Source organism: Rhinichthys klamathensis, unplaced genomic scaffold (assembly GCF_029890125.1).
Source record: "Rhinichthys klamathensis goyatoka isolate OS25496 unplaced genomic scaffold, OSU_Roscu_1.1 h1tg000107l_1, whole genome shotgun sequence".
NCBI lineage: Eukaryota > Metazoa > Chordata > Actinopteri > Cypriniformes > Leuciscidae > Rhinichthys > Rhinichthys klamathensis.
This window is the reverse complement of record NW_026606645.1, coordinates 1,007,237-1,029,989: the sequence shown is the minus strand read 5'-3', so window position 1 is coordinate 1,029,989 and position 22,753 is coordinate 1,007,237. Positions and strand designations below refer to the sequence as shown.

General features: G+C 37.1%; 1 protein-coding gene across 1 annotated transcript in view; it reads left to right on the top strand.

Moving 5' to 3' along the window:
• aimp1a (aminoacyl tRNA synthetase complex interacting multifunctional protein 1a) overlaps window positions 1-3,131 on the top strand; it is a 49,277-nt gene extending 46,146 nt beyond the window's left edge. The window contains exon 8 of the mRNA XM_056253565.1: window positions 2,948-3,131. Within this exon, the coding sequence (XP_056109540.1) occupies window positions 2,948-3,114 (167 nt within the window). The 3' untranslated portion in view covers window positions 3,115-3,131. The remainder of the gene's footprint in view (window positions 1-2,947) is intronic.
• Window positions 3,132-22,753: the final 19,622 nt, after the last annotated feature.

The following is a 22,753-nucleotide window of genomic DNA, read 5'->3' as shown; positions in this document are numbered from 1 at the left end:
CAATGGCATCTACAGTCTGCTTCATAGAGCCCATCTGAGTTCCTCATGCTGGTTTATTAAAGGAATATCTCTCATAAAAATGAAAGTTCTGCTATGATTTACTCGCCCTCGTGTCATTTCGAAACCATTATGAGTTTCTTTCTTCCATGAGACACGAAAGTAGACGTTAGGCAAAATGTTGACGCTGCTCTTTTCCAAAAAACAAACAAAAATAAAACGAGCATATGGTGACCAGCAGCTGTCGTGATCTAAAAACTGCATTCAAATATCATAAAATCGATTTATGTGACGCATCATGCACTATATTCCAAGTTTTCTGCAGCCATATAAAAGCTTGTCTGTATTCACTTTTGCCATAGCTCTCAAACTTCTTTTGCATCATTGACCTGGCACAACATCTTGTTAGGATGAACATTTTACAGGTTGGCCATTTGATATGGTCTCTTTCTTCCTGTCCACGTTCAGCCATAATAAGCTGTAATGTAGTCCAGCCTTCTCGTGTCGGTACTCAAACATCTTGCTATGCCACTTTAGGGGGTACAGATTCTCAAGGCTGTTGTTTAACCACAATTGTCCTTTTTGATTTCTTAAGATCTTTCAGTAAAGAACTTGATGTTCCTTGTTTCTTAACTGGAATGCACTACACAACACTAGGCATTATACATACACTAAATGACTGGATCACATGCAACCAGATTTTCAAGTAGTTGAGAACACAAATTCGTGACAAATAAAAACAATGTGCTCTAAAATCAGCTCAAAATATCGAACATGTTGTATCCCCTCATATTCTGAGTCTGTGCCCATCACGCACTATGCGGTTTCTGTAAAATCTGAAAATCTGCAGACTTGGCTATACTGTAACTTTTCACAACTCGCGTAGACTTCAATATTCGGCAATTCGACTTGACTGCAGTGACACGATTCGATGATGACATCACTGTTTTCTCCAGAGCTGCTTTATTGCTGAATTGAACTCATTTCATAATTGACACAGTTATTGAACCGAACTGAATCAACACTGAACTGATTTCAACTGTTTAAATCTGTATTTTATACAGGTGAAACTCGAAAAATTAGAATGTCGTGCAAAAGTCCATTTATTTCAGTAATTCAGCTTAAAAGGTGAAACTAATATATTATATAGACTCATTACATGCAAAGTGAGATATTTCAAGTCTTTATTTGTTATCATTTTGATGATTATGGCTTACACCTTATGAAAACCCCAAATTCAAAATTAGAATATTGTGAAGCTGTAAGCCATAATCATCAAAATTATAACAAATAAAGGCTTGAAATATCTCACTTTGCATGTAATGAGTCTATATAATATATTAGTTTCACCTTTTAAGTTGAATTACTGAAATAAATGAACTTTTGCACGATATTCAAATTTTTCGAGTTTCACCTGTATAATGTGCTATATAAATAAAAGTCACTTGACTTGTTCAGAATGTAAACCTGGACAAAAAAACTGGAAAAGTTGCATAGCGTATTCAAGCCTTTAGTTGTTTGCATTACAACCATATAAGCTAATATTATTTTCCCATTAAAAATAAAGAGCAAATTCCTCAGTGCTTTGGGGAACCTCACAAACAATCCAAATGTTATTCTCAAGATGCGAAATATGGTGGATCTGGCATGCATGCGATCTGGAAGAGTGCAGCATTCGTGTTTGAGCACAATAACTAACGGGAAGATTCCCAGCAATTGCGTGAATGTGGAGCGCAGAGGTGGACCATCTGCACAATAATGTCTCTTTCACCTTCCCAGCTCTTCTTCCTCGTGCTTGCTTTTGGCTGAAAAGCCTGAGATGTTGTCCCGGTCTTTTTTTTTTTTTTTTCACAGTAAATCACAGTTGTTATTCTCAGTCGTTCCCAAAACGAACACAAAGCACGTAGCAGGAATAAGGCAGTTCTCCAAATTCCTCCAGTTGTTGGGAGTCATAAAATGACATTTGCAACAACAAAAAAATTGCCATAACACAATAATTACAGGGAGAAGGGATTACAGACAACAATTTTGATATTATGTTTTTTACTTCCCTTTCTACTCTTTCTTCTTGTGTGCTGCTTGTTCTTTTTATGAATTGCCATGCAATTATTTGGTATTCTCCCATGCAAAAGTCTCTGGGATTTCATTTAAATCATATTTGTAGAGGTTTTATTTTGTATTCGTTGCATGCATCTGTACCTGTCCTGTAGTCATTAGAAGTAATGGGGACAGACTGTGACCTTTCTTTGTTTGTACCGTTATGGTGGTTGTGAAAAGGTCAGCACTAAAATATTAGACCCATAAAACCAGGATCTGCATTCAAATCAAGTTGTCATATGTCATGTTCAAGAAACCAATTTGAAATGATTCGAGCTTTGTGACATGCATTATCCTGCTGGAAGTAGCCATCAGAGGATGGGTACATGGTGGCCATAAAGGGATGGACATGGTCAGAAACAATGCTCAGGTAGGCCGTGGCATTTAAACGATGCCCAATTGGCACTAAGTGGCCTAAAGTGTGCCAAGAAAACATCCCCCACACCATTACACCACCACCACCAGCCTGCACAGTGGTAACAAGGCATGATGGATCCATGTTCTCATTCTGTTTACGCCAAATTCTGACTCTACGCATTCAAATCAAGTGTTTGGATTCATTTTAGTTTGATTTATGTCTGCTTATTGTAGGTAGTAGCAAAAACAGGTGTCTTTATCTGGTTTCCATGAGTCCTTGAGTTTTGGAGCATCTCGGTTTGGCTCGGCTTGATTTTTTAATGGAACGGAGTCACTTTAAATTCGTTCTAGATTCGTTATGAATTAGCCTGTTGAAGTGGATGTTAATGACACGCCGAGATGATTTCAAAACCGGCTTTGTTTTCAGTCTTTTTACAGCTGTTGGGAAAACTAATCACTCATGAGTAATGACCTTTTTTTATTTTTGTTGGTCCAGGTGAGCCTGACAAGGAGCTGAACCCTAAGAAGAAAGTGTGGGAGCAGGTCCAGCCAGACTTGCGCACCGATGACCAATGCGTGGCCACTTACAAGGGCGCTGCCTTCGAGGTCGCCGGCAAAGGAGTGTGCAAAGCTCAGACAATGAGTAACAGCAGTATCAAATAGAAACTTCTGGGTGATTTCTAACCTCTAGAGTCTAGACCTCTCTAACTATGCTGAATGAAGGGACACGTTTGAGAATAATAAAGACTTGAAATATTTTCTTTTGAATGTCTTTTTTTCTTGGCATGTATACACTGAACTGTCAATAGATACGTTTTTTTTTTGGTAACACTTTACAATAAGGTCTCATTTGTTAATATTAGTTAATGTATTAACTAACGATGAGCAATACATTTGTTACTGTATGTATTCATTTTCGTCAATGTTTGTTAATAAAATAGTTTAATTCACAGTGCATTAACTAATGTTAACAAATACAACATTTGATTTTAATAATGTATTAGTAAATGTAAAAATTGACTAAATGAAATCTAAAATTAATAAATGCTGCACTGTAAAAAAAAACCCGTAAAAAAACGGTAATTTTCTGGCAGCAGGGGCGCCAGAAAATGTCTGTTAAAAAACGGAAAAATACTGTCAGGAAAAAAACTGTAAAAAAAACTGTAAAAAAAATGGTAATTTCTTATCCTATAATTATGGTTTATTACTGTTATTCTACACAAAATTATCTTTCATTATCTGATATAATGTTAATTTACTGACCTATTGAAGTATTAATTTCGGTTTTGTACCATTGTAATACACTGACAACCAACAACCTCAGTGGTGATGAGTCACATGATCATTCAAAGCTCATCATAAGCAGCTCTTCCACAAGAGAGTTAATACTAATATATAGAAACTGCACAGTGTCATTCGCACAAACATTAAACACCATCATGGTGACACATGAAATTTAAAAAATGCAATAAACATTAGTTTAACAACATTAAATGTAACATAAAACCCTAATATACATAACTGATTAAAAAAAAACTAAGAAAACTATGAAGAAACGTAGTTTTTTCAACAAAAACACATCAAATGTTAAGTGTCACGCAGAGAATTGTGGGAATGTCAATTTACGTTTTTTCACTGTAAATTAAACGAGTTGTTCTTTTTCACTTTCAAAAACTGTACAGTAAAATTACATTAAATGTACCATTAGATCTATCACAGTTTTTACCGTATATAGTACGGAAATACTATTATTTAACCTTAAAACTCACTTTAACACCCACATGCTTAATGATCTTCAAGGAAAACATGTTAAATGACTGCTGATTTCTGCAGTTATACCTTCTTTTCTGTGTTTTCTAATTTAACAGAAAAAAACTGTAAAATATTACGAATATTTTATGTAAAATTACACATAACCCTGTAAAAATACAGACAATTTCCTTTAAAAAAACGTAAAATTGATGTAAAACTAAAATACAAGCAATTACCTGTAAATTTAATAGTGGACCTTTAAATTACAGCAAATAACAGGAATTCGCTGTATAATGACAAAACGGCAAATTTCTGTAAAAAAAAAACAGGCCGTTACCTGTAAATTTACGGGGGGGTTTTTTACAGTGTTGAAGTATTGTTCATTCTTTGTTCATGTCAACTAAATTTCTTTACTGTTAACTAATGAAACCTTATTGTAAAGTGTTACCCATTTTTTAAAGGGACAGGATTATATAATGATTAAAATGCTGGAAAGTATTAATTCAGTAAGTAAAAATATTAATTCAGGTATCATTTGTTTACAATTAAATATTGATGCAGAATTTAACGGGTTTTTTAAAAACATGAAATGGCTTTTTACTTTCGTAATGCAACATATTTCCAAGTGAAACAGGACTTGATTTTGTCCTCGAGTTAATTGGATTGTAATGTTATTTTATTTTAAAGTTCATTTTACATATACATTCTTAATGTTTCAGGATCTATAAACTAAATAGTTAATATTTTATGAATAAAACTGAATTGACAGTCAACAATACAACAATTAACCTACATTAATAAAATGTGAGAAAATGAATATCAAGGAATTAAAGCTTATTGTGACGTGTTACCAAAATTATGAAGGCCATTTTTTCCCCCCATCAGAATAATGTGCACCAACGAATCGTGCACAATAAAGCCAGGATTGTGTATTACAAAACAGTACATTTAAATTGAATGTTGATGATGCGACGTTGGGTAAATTACAATGATCTAAACTAAGAATATATAAATAAAGCTCATGCGGCAGAGCTTCAATAGTCCAGAAACGGGCGGTCTTGAAGTCTGACCTGTTCTCAAATAAAGCGTTTGTTTTTGAAGATCCATTATAAAACAATAAGGTTTAATACGTTTTTGAATCATGTTAATTTCCTCTGAATTAATCTTATCTGAGCTTGTTTCTTCAAGCCATTTTGAATGGCCTCGTATTATTCATCCCTCAAGAGGAACATCATAGACGTTTACACAGGAAGTGTCATTAAGTGTGTTAAACTGATGGATTTATGTCCAAAACCCCATTCTGTCCAAAATAATGAACTCCATGAGTGTAGCTACACATCAGTGTCATCTTTAAAAAAAATTATTGTTTTTGTATTATGTATCTTTTGAATAACAACATAAAATGAAGAAACTTGTTCTGCAATGGCTTCTTTCACATGGAGTTTCTGTCACTGATATTAGCTGCACTTGATTGATTTAAAGTTTTTTCTATGTGTTACAATAAATAGATAAAGTATACAGTTAAAAAAGTTCATAAGAATTTGCAAATCACCATCATCTAGTATGCGGTGTTTATTTGGTGTATTTGTAGTGTTGAGGGCTTCTCTGAGGAAATGTCAATGGCAGAATGCTGAAGAGTCTTCAGGCAACAGTCCTCCTGGAGGAGAGATGGACACTTTTATGTGGTGGTTATGAACATCGCATGAGGTGTAATGGGGCAAGCGAGTGCTGGTTTTATATACTAAACATCCTGTGATGAGGGAAAGATTAAAAGCATGTTATGAATGTCTTGGCATCAAATTGACCATTATCTCTCTAGCGCCCCCAACAGTTCAAAGTTGCAGTTACGTTTCCGCTTATAACATTTGAATTGAATGGCCTGGAATTAAAATTCTTCTGATTGTGGGTCATGAAGAGTTTGATGATACTAGTGGTTAGAATTTCCCACAGCAAGATTTTTCAACTGTCAAAAACATTATTTTTCTAAACTTGTTCCACACTTTTCATCGGATAATATTAAATACATAATAAAACAATATTACAAATAAACAAGTTACTTCATTCAGTATATACACTCACCGGCCACTTTATTAGGTACACCTGTCCAACTGCTCGTTAACACTTAATTTCTAAGCAGCCAATCACATGGCGGCAACTCAGTGAATTTAGGCATGTAGACATGGTCAAGACAATCTCCTGCAGTTCAAACCGAGCATCAGTATGGGGAAGAAAGGTGATTTGAGTGACTTTGAACGTGGCATGATTGTTGGTGCCAGAAGGGCTGGTCTGAGTATTTCAGAAACTGCTAATCTACTGGGATTTTCACGCACAACCATCTCTAGGGTTTACGGAGAATGGTCCGAAAAAGAAAAAACATCCAGTGAGCGGCAGTTCTGTGGGCGGAAATGCCTTGTTGATGCCAGAGGTCAGAGGAGAATGGCCAGACTGGTTCGAGCTGATAGAAGGGCAACAGTGACTGAAATAACCACTCGTTACAACCGAGGTATGCAGCAAAGCATTTGTGAAGCCACAACACGCACAACCTTGAGGCGGATGGGCTACAACAGCAGAAGACTCCACCGGGTACCACTCATCTCCACTACAAATAGGAAAAAGAGGCTACAATTTGCAAGAGCTCACCAAAATTGAACAGTTGAAGACTGGAAAAATGTTGCCTGGTCTGATGAGTCTCGATTTCTGTTGAGACATTCAGATGTTAGAGTCAGAATTTGGCGTAAACAGAATGAGAACATGGAACCATCATGCCTTGTTACCACTGTGCAGGCTGGTGGTGGTGGTGTAATGGTGTGGGGGATGTTTTCCTGGCACACTTTAGGCCCCTTAGTGCCAATTGGGCATCGTTTAAATGCCACGGCCTACCTGAGCATTGTTTCTGACCATGTCCATCCCTTTATGGCCACCATGTACCCATCCTCTGATGGCTACTTCCACCATGTCACAAAGCTCTAATCATTTCAAATTGGTTTCTTGAACATGACAATGAGTTCACTGTACTAAAATGGCCTCCACAGTCACCAGATCTCAACCCAATAGAGCATCTTTGGGATGTGGTGGAACGGGAGATTCGCATCATGGATGTGCAGCCGACAAATCTGCGGCAACTGTGTGATGCCATCATGTCAATATGGACCAAACTCCCTGAGGAATGCTTCCAGCACCTTGTTGAATCTATGCCACGAAGAATTGAGGCAGTTCTGAAGGCAAAAGGGGGTCCAACCCGTTACTAGCATGGGGTACCTAATAAAGTGGCCGGTGAGTGTATATATATTAGTGCTGTCAAACCGATTAATCGAGATTAATCCCTGCTATCAAAAGTTTGTAAATATATCTGTGTGTGTATTTATATATATATATACACACACATAAATACAAACGTTTATGTTGATGCGATTAATCGATTTGACAGTATTTACAGTATATAATGTAAAAATGCCAAATTGATTAATTGCAATCAATCACATGTAACAAAAGTTTTTTATTCATAATATGTGTGTATATATATATATATATATATATATATATATATATATATATATATATATATATATATATATATATATATTATATATATACACTCCCCTAAAGGATTATTATACTAATACTGTGTTTGACCCCCTTTCGCCTTCAGAACTGTCTTAATTCTACGTGGCATTGATTCAACAAGGTGCTGAAAGCATTTTTTAGAAATGTTGGCCCATATTGATAGGATAGCATCTTGCAGTTGATGGAGATTTGTGGGATGCACATCCAGGGCACGAAGCTCCCGTTCCACCACATCCCAAAGATGCTCTATTGGGTTGAGATCTGGTGACTGTGGGGGCCATTTTAGTACAGTGAACTCATTGTCATGTTCAACAAACCAATTTGAAATGATTCGAGCTTTGTGACATGGTGCATTATCCTGCTGGAAGTAGCCATCAGAGGATGGGTACATGGTGGCCATAAAGGGATGGACATGGTCAGAAACAATGCTCAGGTAGGCCGTGGCATTTAAACGATGCCCAATTGGCACTAAGGGGCCTAAAGTGTGCCAGAAAAACATCCCCCACACCATTACACCACCACCACCAGCCTGCACAGTGGTGACAAGGCATGATGGATCCATGTTTTCATTCTGTTTACGCCAAATTCTGACTCTACCATCTGAATGTCTCAACAGAAATCGAGACTCATCAGACCAGGCAACATTTTTCCAGTCTTCAACTGTCCAATTTTGGTGAGCTCTTGCAAATTGTAGCCTCTTTTCCTATTTGTAGTGGAGATGAGTGGTACCCGGTGGGGTCTTCTGCTGTTGTAGCCCATCCGCCTCAAGGTTGTGCGTGTTGTGGCTTCACAAATGCTTTGCTGCATACCTCGGTTGTAACGAGTGGTTATTACAGTCAAAGTTGCTCTTCTATCAGCTTGAATCAGTCGGCCCATTCTCCTCTGACCTCTAGCATCAACAAGGCATTTTCGCCCACAGGACTGCCGCATAATGGATGTTTTTCCCTTTTCACACCATTCTTTGTAAACCCTAGAAATGGTTGTGCATGAAAATCCCAGTAACTGAGCAGATTGTGAAATACTCAGACCGGCCCGTCTGGCACCAACAACCATGCCACGCTCAAAATTGCTTAAATCACCTTTCTTTCCCATTCTGACATTCAGTTTGGAGTTGAGGAGATTGTCTTGACCAGGACCACACCCCTAAATGTATTGAAGTAACTGCCATGTGATTGGTTGATTAGATAATTGCATTAATGAGAAATTGAACAGGTGTTCCTAATAATCCTTTAGATGAGTGTATGTTTGTGTGAATGTGTGTGCGTGTCTGTGTATATATTCATACACAAACACACACATATAAATGTGTGTATAGTATATACACACACAAAGACACATATAATAGGCCTATATATATAAATATAAGAATATACACACACACATTATGTAAATAAAGAGTTTTATGTTAGATGTGATTAATCGATTTGACAGCACTATTTGCCAACACTGTAAACCTCCTTAAATTTAGTTTATATATTTCGTTGAATGGATATTTAGATGATAAATATTATTTTTTACAACAAACTTTTTTTTTAATTTTTGAAGAGACTCTATTTTGTTCCTTATTCGTGGAATTGCTACTTCGTCTTTTTTCCTGTATGATTATTGCATTTTGCTTGTTTTTTTATTATTAATAATGATAGTGTGATGCCTGATGTTGGCTATTTTAACCTGTAGATGTATAACTATACAAGCTGGATTACTTGTAAAGTATATATTTCATAATCGAGTGCACTTCCTTCCTATCTTCAACTGGCTTTCAGGCATTCAGAATGCTTGTCAAGTGTGTTAAAGATCCTGATGCTGTTACTCAACATGAAGCGCTCTCTGATCACAAATTTGTTGCACATTTGTGTGCCTTTTTGCGGTTGACTGTTGTGACAACACCCAGTCAGAATAAGGCTATATCCTAGGATTACGTCGAATTTTCCATATCGCTTTTAAAACCCAATACAAACAACAGCAAACAAATCCATTGTTTGGAATTCCTCTCCCAAAGTGACATTGAATTAATTATCTGCAAAACTGAAGATGTTGAGAGCGACCGACTCCATCCATCCATCAAAGCATAGCTGGGATATACATGCGGGTTGACGAACATGTTCATGTGAGAATGCAAAGATGTTTTAGGCCACGCATCAAAGTGAATTAACAGCTTGAGACCGGAACAAATGGCGTACATATGCGTATATTAATGAAAATCTACACTTGACTTGAAGTTTACTATATGGTCTCATAAAAACTCTGTAAAGGGTCTGTAAAAAATTATTCTTGGGAATTATCTTCGTAAGTATTAATCTTTATCGAGAGCGGTCCAAGGACGTTTGGCTGCCGTTGAAAGGGAAGTTTGAAGCCTGCTGTTATGTGTGTGGTTTCATCGTTCACCAGCACACAAGCATAGGAAATCTATTAGCCACGTTAAAAACCAACTGAGACATTTGGATGTTTTTGCTCACAAACAGCAGCACAGTCTTGCATAAAGTTGCTTGTAAGACTGTCCATTATAGCAAGATGCTGTTCATATGCAGATTATGCAAATTATTCCTGTTAACTAAACAGATGTTTTACAGTCAATGTTTTATGTTTCATATTTAGTTTTTTGCTGGAGTTGAATCAGTTGAACTTCTTGACATTCCAAGCCTGTATGCCTTTCTTTTTCTGTGGAACACAAAATAATTTTGATATTTTGAACAATGTTTCAACTTTTTTTTGTCCATACAGTGAAAGTCAGTGTTTTTTTTGTGTGTTGTTTTTTTAATCAAGTTTAGCTTTTAAAAACTAAAGGAAGTTTTCAGTAGTGTTGGATCTGGAAGTATAGGGATGTATATCCCCCATAGGGATTTAAAAAAAGTCTTATGCTGCATCCCAATTCGCATACTATCCGTCCTAAATAGTATTCAAAAATAGAATTTGTACGTCCCAAATCGTAGTATGTTGAAATGAGTGTCCCAAAGAGACCCGGATGGTCTACTATTTCCGGTCAGAATCCGAAGTGCAGATCGATGCACACTCTAACGGCTAATATTGCCCACAACCCATCGCGCGTTGGACGAGGATTCGGTTAGAACTACAAACACAAGTGAAAACCCAGATAGCATGGTGACATTGATACAATGTTGAGTTTTGATCTAAACCATCATTTTGGTTGAGATTGACATTTCAATGTTTAAAGTGTGCTGGATCAGCATTGACATTTTGATGAAAGCCAACAACACACATAAGTGGAGACAGTGACATTGAACTAACAGTGATTTGTAGTTGATGAGCACAAGATCATTCAGGCGTATCTCTGCAGAACACTAGTGGGTGTTTCTCGATCAGTGGGGCGTTTTCAAACCACAATGGGCATTTTCAACCGCTTTACCCGATTTGCTGTAATCCACTGTGGGCTTGGTTTAGGGGTGGGCCTTCATGATTTTAGCAAGTCTGTTGAAAAATGGTTGAAAAACATTTACCTGTATTGTAGTTTGAATTTGGCCACTGATTGGTAAACGCCCATTTTGTCTTTGCATGTGCACTTCTCAGTAGTCTAATGCTTCCTCATTAGAGAGAAAACAGGTGCATCCTATACAGACCTCTTGTTTGTTGAATCACCTGACATACATGACTTCTCTAGCACAGTTTCAAACAATGGTGCATCTACCTTATTTCTCTGTTCCTTTGTTTTGCATGCTTATTTGCGTTTGATTTGTGTTGTTACTCACTGTAATTAGATTACAAAGTTATTAAAATGTTTGAATAAAGCATCTATTTTTCTACATTCTTAAAAAATGCATCTTGCTTTAGTAAAGTTTATTAGGAATTTCCTGAATAAAGTTATGTCATTTAACAGATTTCTTAAGGTGCAAGAGACATGAACATGAGCAAGAATGTTAACATAGCCCATGTCTTGTCTCGGTCAGTGCTTGCATGCAGAACACATTGCTCCTTTAGTAGGAGTGAAGGCAGATGAAGATGGACAATTAAAAAAGCACCCTTCTGATAATGCTGACATTGATCATACATTGAGTTGTTGTCGACAGCATAATCACATGACCTGGGACTTGATGATATCCTGTATCTTATCACTGCTTAATCAGGTAATCATTCATATTCCTGAATCTGTATTAAATTTGAGAAATAACTGATTTCCATTCAGTTTAGCTAGTTTCCACTGAAACACACACACACAAAAAAAGATCTAGTGTTTATTAAGAAACTGACTGACATGGCTATTTTGTGATATTTAAAGAGATTAGGGTCTACATAAGGTGAATATGCAGCTTTAAAGAGATAGTTCAGCCTGAAATTAAAATTATGTCATCATTTATTTACCCTCAAGTTGTTCCAAACCTGTATGAATGTCTTTCTTCTGCTGCACACAAAAGAAGATAGAGTGAATAATGTCGGTAACCAGACAGTTGATGGTAGCCATTGACTTCCATGGTAATTATTTCCTACTATGGAAATCAATGGCCACCATCAACTTTCTGGTTACCGACATTCTTTAAAATTTCTTATTTTGTGTTCAAAAGAAGAAAGAAACTCATACAGGTTTGGAACAACTTGAGGGTGAGTAAATGATTACAGAATTTCTCTTTAAAGAAATTTTCATTGAAAAAAACTAAGATATTTTTTATTCTACAAGATAAAAGTGTTATTTGAATGCTGTAGTTTCACAGAAAATGAACTGAGATGTAGTTAATGGCTATAGCTCAGAGGTGTTTGTTCCTCTTCATGAAGAGTTTAGCTCCAGCACCTGAAGTGTTCATTGATCTGATGACCTTGATTAACTGCCTCAGGTGTGTTTAATTAGGGCTGGAGATAAAATCCGACACCCCTGCTAGTGTTTTCTTTTGATATTAAAGCATAGAAATAAATAAACAGAATTTTACGATACTATAATCGTAGTTAGAATATTTTGTTTTCAGTGACTTAAAAAAAAGTGAATCATATTGTGTTTAGTATATTAACATTATAGAATGTGACTGTATGTATGACAACTGAATTGATTCGTTCTTGAGTAACATCATGCTTTCTTTTTCAGATTTCAGAGAACCCAAAGGAAAAGAGGCAGAATCTGATGATGCAAGACAGATTTTTAAAAACCTGAACCGCTGGACCTGTAGTTATGATGACATCAGACTTCTGAAGCCAATTTTATTTTTAAAGGTTGAAATGCTTTTGTCCTATTTCTCCCCCTTTCTTTTAAAAAAAAGTGATATTTTAATATATTTGTTGTCATTGATTGATTGAATAAAATAAATTGACTCAACTGCTGGAAAGGTGTCATTTATATTTTAAAAGGTTTTCGACAAATTTTGAAATGGTCAGGAATTTGTTGACGCACCATTGAAGTGTGATTGAAATATTAATGTTGTTTCAACATTAATTGGTACATCAGATGGCAACATTGTTTGACATTCCTTTTCAGTCTTTCAACAAAATGTATTTAGAATCAACATCACATTGTAACATTGATCAAACCATATTACCAAAGATTATTTTTTGTTAATTTCAGTGTTAATTCAACAGCAGTGATGTAGATTCAACATCATAGTAACGTTGATTCAACAATATTACCATTGATTATTTTTGTTAATTTCAATATTGATTCCGCATCAGTGATATAGAATCAATAATAGTGTAACGTTGATTCAACAATATTACCATTGATTATTTTTGTTAATTTCAATATTGATTCCGCATCAGTGATGTAGAATCAATCATAGTGTAACGTTGATTCAACAATATTACCATTGATTATTTTTGTTAATTTCAATATTGATTCCGCATCAGTGATGTAGAATCAATCATAGTGTAACGTTGATTCAACAATATTACCATTGATTATTTTTGTTAATTTCAATATTGATTCAACAGCAGTGATGTAGAATCAATCATAGTGTAACGTTGATTCAACAATATTACCATTGATTTTTTGTTCAACATAGTTTCAACATTAACTGAGGGTGCAAAAGTGATGTTGATAAAATATCACTTTGTAATGTTGAATCAATACTATTACCATTGATTTTTGGTTGAATTCCCAACATTATTTCAACATTAACTGAGGGTGCAAGAGTGATGTTGATAAAATATCACTTTGTAATGTTGAATCAATACTATTACCATTGATTTTTGGTTGAATTCCCAACATTATTTCAACATTAACTGAGGGTGCAAAAGTGATGTTGATAAAATATCACTTTGTAATGTTGAATCAATACTATTACCATTGATTTTTGGTTGAATTCCCAACATTATTTCAACATTAACTGAGGGTGCAAGAGTGATATTAAAGCAACATTACTTTGTAACGTTAATTCAATGCAATTAGCGTTGACGCATCAACACTGAGTCAACATTGTTTCAATGATTACATGCTATCTGGGAAGTGTTCAAAAACTACAGACATGGAGGACGCGCGAGTCCGGCGGTTATTCAAGGGGGTAATCCATCGACCGGAAGTTGAAGGCGGCTGGGAGCCGCCATGTTGTAGCAGAACTTCACTTGCGTTAGCATTTCCATTGACTCCCATTCATTTTGGCGTCACTTTGACAGCGAATAACTTTACATCTGAGGCGTTTAAAGACTCCATTTGTCCATTATTTATTTCTAAAGAAACACTACAATGTATAAAGGGCTCCATTACCTGTTACATTATGGCCCCGTAGAAATAGTTTTTGTAAAAATAGGCTAACGATTGCGTCATAACCACTCGACTCTCTGTCGCGCTGTTCATAAATTACCGTACAGACAGGAGGAGAAGCTCGCAGGCAATCGGGGGGACGTCCCGTCAAGGGAGAAGCCCATAGATAATGAGTCCATAAAAGCAACGGAATACTTACTCCTGCTCACTCACGCCAAATAACTCTTTGCTCAAGTTCCCCGTCTCTGCAAGATTAACGTTGGCAATTTTCACGCACAGCTACTAGAAGATTAACGTCTGTCAGACAGGTTGCTCACGTCATCAAGCTTAGTTTGAGTCGGTTTGAGTCTGCGCGTCAGGAACGGAAGTGCTAAAAAATCGCTAAAAATGGGCTTCAACTGTCTCAACTGAGTTCCAATGAGATGGCTCTGTCCACTTCTTATACTGTCTATGCGGTTATGAGAGGTTTAGATAAAGGGGTTTGAGTGATTAATTATCAGTATCTAACCTGACGAAAATGTATTTATTCAATGTTGTCCACATTATATTGCATCTGCAGCAGCATTGTGAACTTTTGCAAAGATATGTTTAGCCATTAACTTTTAAATGCATTATTATATTCAAATTCCAAACACACGAGGAGAGTCTCGGCATGAAAGACCCACGACTGGCAGATGAACGTGCTACAACATTTCTCTCCGAAACCGTAAGAAATTAAATTAGATTGAATGGAGGATTTTAACTGTGACGAGATGATTGACAGGGCAGTTTACGGTGATAGGATGCACGCAGCACACGACAGATGTGTCCGTTAAAGATGACGAAGTAGTAGGCTATGTCCCAAAGCTTGCCTACTCTTTTGCTACACACTCAAAAGTATGTACTTTTTCTTCACAAAAAGAGTACATACTTTTAGGGCGTAGTAGTATAAGTAGGCGAATTGGGACACAGCATTATAACTAAGCCTTGAACCAAGTCAACCGGCTAAGAGGTGAATAATAACATTACAAAGTTTGATTTGAAGCAAAGAAAAAGTATTTCAAAATCAAACAAAAATATAAAAGGTACAAGACTGTGATACTCAACGGCTTTGGTGAGGGAAAGAACTACAATCCCATGAAGCATTTCAAACAGCATAATCGAATTAAAAACTATGAAGAAATATAAACCGCAAAACTATGAAGAAATATAAAATACACATTTAAAAATGTTGATTTATATATATAGTATATGCATTCGAACAGCAACAAAAGACATTCTCATCATACTGACTTAATTATGGGAAGCGCTTGCCAGATGGGATTTAAGTTTGGTTTGAAGACGAAAAACGTACCAAGCAGTTTTCTCGCCATTCCTGATTTCTAACACACACTCACAGCGTACGGCTGGTCTTGCGGCTGTCAGAGCAGAAACGAAAGCTGCTACACTCATATATATTTCTGTCATGAAAACTCTCGGAGTGATTGGCATGGTAATGGATATGACAATGCTGATATGTTTGGTCTTGGCGGAATAGATCTTCTACGCTGCAGAGCAAGTACAGGACTTGTTACTGCCAATACATACACAACACGCTGCTGTGAGTAAGACATGCTGCTGCTGTACAATATAGCAGACATGAATTACCCGTAGCAGATCTATACAGGTGGAGCTGGGGAAGGAGGAGGGTTTCTGAAAGCGCACTGAAAACTGCTACAGCAAACACTGACCAAGTATTTGAAGGTTGAGCAGCGAGCTCATTGGCTAATGGTAGAGCAGCAACCAACCAATCAGCTGTTCCCTATAGAGAATGATGTGAATGCAAGCAGGTTGAGTTAGGACCTGCGCCATCTAGAGTTTCATGACGGAACTTTGTATATATATATAATGTTAAAACAGAAAAGGTTAGCAAGTAATTTTTTCACACTGATAATATTTACGTCTTGTGGCTATACTGTTAAAACAGTGAGTTTTTTTTTTACATTTACATATTGGCCACTTTCAATCTAAATGGCTAGAAAAATAGGAGGTTCAAATTGAAATTTACAGCAGAAAGCTGTAAACCTGAGTGGGTTGTCCTCACAAATTGAGTCACTGTGCGAGGAAGACCGCCAACAGCTCTGGAAACACCTAGAAAACTCAGTTATATACTGGCAAGTTATTAATAAACCTACATCTTGAAGTGTGCATTCAGTCATTCTTAATGATCCAAAGAAGAAGTGAAGTTAAGTCAGTTGTCAGTAATTCTTTGCTCAACTCCAGTTCCATGTTCACAGCGGGACACGGACGCATTAAGTGTTCCTGTGTGATGTGGATTTGCGAGGCCACCATAACCAGAGGCTTTAAATCGACATTGCATGAAATCTGTAATGACAGACTCAACAAACAAGAGAACAGAACGATCCCTTGAAACAAAGGACTTCGCATTGCTGCGGTCCACTAATTCAAACACTAAAAAAAAACTCTTGAATTAATCTCTGTTCAGAATAATGTGAATCAAAGAATCGTTCGTAGTCCCTATATGTTGCTGTGACCCTTTTTAGAGTTTGGCTCCATTCGGGGAAAAAACAACTTGTGCAGCTGGAAATCAGAGCAATATGACCAATAGTGCAATTTAATTCTGTTCAGTTGCCCTGCGCACAGCCACGGATCAGAAAGCATTTATCTATTAGTCAACACTCATCACTGTTCTTCTACACATGACAGAAGGCAGACGGTTTCATGGGGTTTAGTTCTCATGGCATGACTGAGTGAAGCAGAGATCTCAGCCTTTCTGACGCTCAACTTCCCTGTGAGTGATTCTGCCAAGTAAGATGTATTTTGTTGATCCTGGAATAACATTCTTATCCGAAAATTTAGTCCTAACCCTATGCCTAAACCTAACCCTACCCATAACTTCTCCCTAAAATCAGAGGGAAATGATAGTGAATAACACTGATAGAAGCACGCCTAAACTTGACATAAACTCTAAACTTGTCACTCAAATCTGATTGGTTGATTGGAATGTTGTTCCAGGATCAGCAAAGATGTTGATCCAGGAACATGTTGCACTTGGTGAAAGGGTGACGGAGGGGAGGAGTTGCCATGACGACCACAGGAGGGCAGAGCCTAACCATTAATGGTGTCTAAAGGCAACAGAGACTGCGCAGACAAGGTCGATTCATCAAAGCGGTGCACTTCTTAAATGGTATTGATTTCCAATGTTGAAGCATCTTTAAATGTACTGCATAAGAGGACAAGAAAATATATCTTAAATGTCGTGTTTTTTTCTTATAATCAGTATAAATCTAACAAAATTTGGTGTGGTTTGGTTTAAAAATATATATATTTTTACAATAGGGCAAGAAAAATAAAGCTTATAATCTTCCACAATGAACTTTTTAAGTAAATGTATCTTTTTTTTACTGGACAACAATGTGAATTAAATAATATAATAAAACAATGATTTAGAATTAAGTGTGAAATTCCATCCTGAGACCTTTTTTTTAAATATTAAAAGTAAAAAAACGCAAACAAATAAGTGTCTCAGTATTTCACAAGTAAATGGTTCCAAACATTAGAACTAATTTCCAAGCAAATAATTAATAAATTTGAAGTCTCACAGTAAAGCTGTCTTTAAAGGTTTAGAAGTTGTTAAACATCAATTTCCCTAATGGAGAACACATATATAAAATTAAGAAATGTGTCTATCACTTCATCCAACTAATCTTAACGGTTAATCAACCTACTATACCAATTGCTTTAGTTATAAAGTGTTTGTGAAATGTCTCGTCATTAAAATTACATGTTTGAAACAGCTTGTAACCATTCACAAGAATTCTTGTCACACTTATGCTAATTTATCTCACATGGCAGCCACGATTGTAACCACAATATTTTAAGTATTCTGATGTCTGAAATTTAAGGTGCATTTAATGTTAAAGTATAACAACAGTGTTCAGTATTCACATTCAGTTCAAACATGCAGCAGAAAGACGCATCTCAGCAGGTTTGATTTGCTCACGAATGTCATGATTGATTTGAGGAGCTACAGCAGAAAGGCAGATTTTCAGAGAATAACATCTTAAATTTCAGTCTGTTCCTTAGAAGAAGCTATTGGACTGCTTCAGAAGACTTGTGGGGAATCCCAGTGAGAGGACAATTTGAGGTGAGGACCGTAATTAGTGGAAGACAAGGACTCCACTCTCCCGCAAGTGAAATCCAGACAATTTCAGGCTGATGGCCAGATATTTGCCACCTTCGGACAAATGTAGTTTCAGCACCCAGTACTGATATGTAGTTTTAGGTTCCAGGCGTCTAAAGAGCCTTTTTGTGTCAACACTTAGTGCGGTTGCCAATTACCACACTGTTGGTTAGCCTGATGTATTCTTTGGTTGTCTGAATATTACCCACACAACCTCAGTACATCATTCAAGGTATTTTGAGACACATTTGAGCACACTAATGGCCCGAAGTCTTATGTTCTTACAGGACCATTTGAAGCGTCTTACCGGGATTTTCCAAAGATATACTTCACATATGAAATACATTTTCCAAATGCGCTTGCGGCCAATTATCATAATGCAGGCAAGTGTAAGTGATATTAGTACAGTTTGTCTTGTAAATCCAGCTTTGTGTTACGTTACACTTGCTATGCCCAGCTGGTTTGACTATAAACAAAGACAGAGTTATAGAGGCTGGCAATACTTGCCAAATCATAAGTGATGGCTTTGTTTGCTTCAATTTGTCTGTTATGATTTGGGGATCCCCTAACCAAGTCAAAATATATATACTAGTGAGGACTTTTTCTTGTTTTAAGCATAAACCTCACTAAAATGTGTTTTTTCATGATTTAAATAAGAAAAAGAAACCCAATTGAAGATATATTCTCCTTGCATACGTCAGTAATGTCAGTGTGTTCTTTCCATTTACACACCAAAACAAAAGTAAAGTCGCTGTTTGGATTTAAAGGGATACTCCACTTTTTTTGGAAATAGGCTCATTTTACAACTCCCCCAGAGTTAAACTGTTGAGTTTTACCGTTTTTGAATCCATTCAGCCGATCTCCGGTTCTGGCGGTACCACTTTTAGCATAGCTTAGCATACATCATTGAAATGGACAAGACCATTAGCATTTCTCAAAAAAAAAAATGACCAAAGAGTTTCGATATTTTTCCTATTTAAAACTTGACTCTTCTGTAGTTACATCGTGCACTAAGACCGACGGAAAATGTAAAGTTGCGATTTTCTAGGCTGATATGGCTAGGAACTATACTCTCATTCCTGCGTAATAATCAAGAAACTTTACTGCCGTACCATGAGTGCAGCAGGCGTAATGATATGACGCAGCGCCTGAAAATAGTTCCGTTGCGTTGACGGAGGGTAGCCTATTTTCAGGCGCTGCCTCATATCATTACGCCTGCTGCACTCATGGTACGGCAGTGAAGTTTCTTGATTACTACGCAGGAATGAGAGTATAGTTCCTAGCCATATCAGCCTAGAAAATCGCAACTTTACATTTTCCGTCGGCCTTGCACGATGTAATTACAGAAGAGTCAAGTTTTAAATAGGAAAAATATAGAAACTCTTTGGTCATTTTTTTTTTAAATGCTAATGATCTTGTCCACTTCAATGTATGCTAAGCTATGCTAAAAGTGGTACCGCCAGAACCGGAGATCGGCTGAATGGATTCAAAAACGGTAAAACTCAACAGTTTAACTCTGGGGGAGTTGTAAAATGAGCCTATTTCCAAAAAAAGTGGAGTATCCCTTTACACATAAACCTCACTAAAATGTGTTTTTTCATGATTTAAATAAGAAAAAAAAACCTAATTGAAGATATATTCTCCTTGCATACGTCAGTAATGTCACTGTGTTCTTGGAATCTCATAATGGGCTTTAGATTGCAGCTGAGATTTGATTGTATCTCCTTGATAAAGGGGGTGATGAATCTGGAATACAGACTGTGGAAAGTCATGATCAAAGCAATAGAAAGCAGTCATCCTCGCTGTTTAAGACTGTGTGCTTTTATTGATCTTTCCATGGCGGTGAGTGACAGTCGTTTGAGAGGAAGCAGACAGTCATAGCTGTCTTGATTCGTTATGGTTTCTGTTGCTGTAGTACATTGAGTTCTGATGATTAAAAGAAAATTGGAAAATCCACGTCACTGTTCACTGTGATCCTCAGTGATGAAGTGTACAAAAATCATAAAAATACATTGCACACAGGGCCGTCCTTAGGGCGGGCCGTGGCAAACAGACCAATAAGACAATGAAGTGTACAAAACCTGTGCCTTTTCAGCACACACACACACCAAATCATGGCTTGTATCAGCATCTGTGCGTTATTTAGAAATGGACATTTTGCTTTGTTCCAAAAAAATAGTGTGCTGTTATAGAGGACAATTTCAAGGCATTCTAAGATTTGGCCAAATTCTTGTGGAGAAGGCAATCCCACAATCCCAGATCTCCAAAGGCCAATTCACACTGCACTGACAGACGGCGACAGAAACTTCGTCAGGTTTTGTCGGATCAATGCGTTTGCCCTGTCGATGTATATTGGCATTGGTCGGCACATATTCAAATCGCTGTTTGTTGGGTCAATGAATGTCTGAGAAGTGACATACTGTAATCTGGTGATTGTCTTATTGGTCCGTTTGCTGCGGCCCTCCCTAAGGACGGCCCTGTGTGCAATGTATTTTTATGATTTAAGGTATTGTGCAATTAACTTAGCAACATGTAAGCGCCAAACTCTATTGAAATCAATTGTGAGTTAAGTGCTAATTGTATAATGCTACCTAAAGAGTTCCAAGTCAGTCACTTTGAGGTTCCATTTCTTTTTGGATTTTGCGTAAGTAGTAGACATTGATATTGTCTATAAGTAGTAAGTAGATTTTAGGTAGTAGACAGCAAGCATCTCTTTAGGTTTTCGAACAAAGCCATTACTTGTATAGTAAAGTGACATGGTTTTGTTAGAATCATGCAGTTAGTGATTTTAAAGTCTTTAATTATTCCTGTTAGTGTGCTTTTGTTTTAGGGATTTGTACATTGAGTACTTTTTCAGTGCTTGGCCCAACACTGGAGTTATAATTACAATTACGAAATGTGAAAAATCAAACAAGCACAGATCTTCTGACACTACCCAGAACCCGCTTCAGAATGTTTTTAGTAGTTTATCTTCCTCGAACTGTACAGCCAAATGAACACCGGATGCTGATGGCAGCTGTACTGGTAAATGATATAAAAGAAGAGACCTACTGGTCTCACAGCCAAACATTGTAAATCAACTACAGCTTGTGTATTTCAAGGTTCTGTGCATTTTAACTCTCAGAATTTGACCTCAGTTCAACAGATCCTTTCTGTGAGCAACGAGTTTTTAATATCTGGAGAAACCCAGCCATTAGCATTCATGTCAACGTCAGCATTCAGCTAGCGCAGGAGCACATGATGGCTGTTTGAATTACGCCATCTTTGTCCATTGTTTTTAATATGAGCCATAAGTGGTTCATGTAGGTTGTCTGCAAACCAGAAGGTTGGTGGTTCAATCCTCGGTTCCATCTGACCAAGTGTCGAGGTGTCCATGAGCAAGACACCTAACCCCAGCTGCTCCCGACGAGCTGGATGGCGCCTTGCATGGCTGACACTGCCGTCGGTGTGTGAATGGGTGAATGTGAGGCAATGTAAAGCGCTTTGGTGGCCATTGGGTCTGTGAAAGCGCTATATAAATGCAGTCCATTTACCATTTACCATTAACAAAGTTCTGGGCGAAATCGCATACTTCCCTACTATATAGGCAACAACCAGGAGCCTATGTGACAAGAGTAATGTCTGAATTCACAGTACTCATAAAAGAGGCAAAAAGTACACAGATGACCTGGTGAGATTCTGAAGTGTACGTATGATGACACTTTACTATCCCATGAGGCCACGGGAGAGGATTTCTGAATGGCAGTGAAGCGACGCAACTAATGCTGGTACGTCACATGATAATGACAACATGTAGTCCATGCACCCGAATTACATTCATCTATATAGAACATACTTTTTTAGTAGTTACAAAGCAAGTACTTATTCAAAATAACCATTTGATAGGGGAAAAAGTTTACATTCCCTGTCACTTTCCATAAAAGTATGCAACTTAATTACATAATAATTACTTGTTTTTTAATGTAAGTAATGCAATAATAATATAATATAATACTTTTAATAGTCTCCAGCACGATGGTAGCCATTTTCCAAAATCCTTTTCCCTCTTTGAAATGAATTTGTCTACATCACCTACTCATGATGTGTAGCGGTTGTTTTCAAAGCCTGTGATGACAGATGTGACCGCACGATGGGGTTTAGGGGTTTACCAACATCAGGCTCAAGGAACTGCCAATGCTTCTGCCACTGACTCC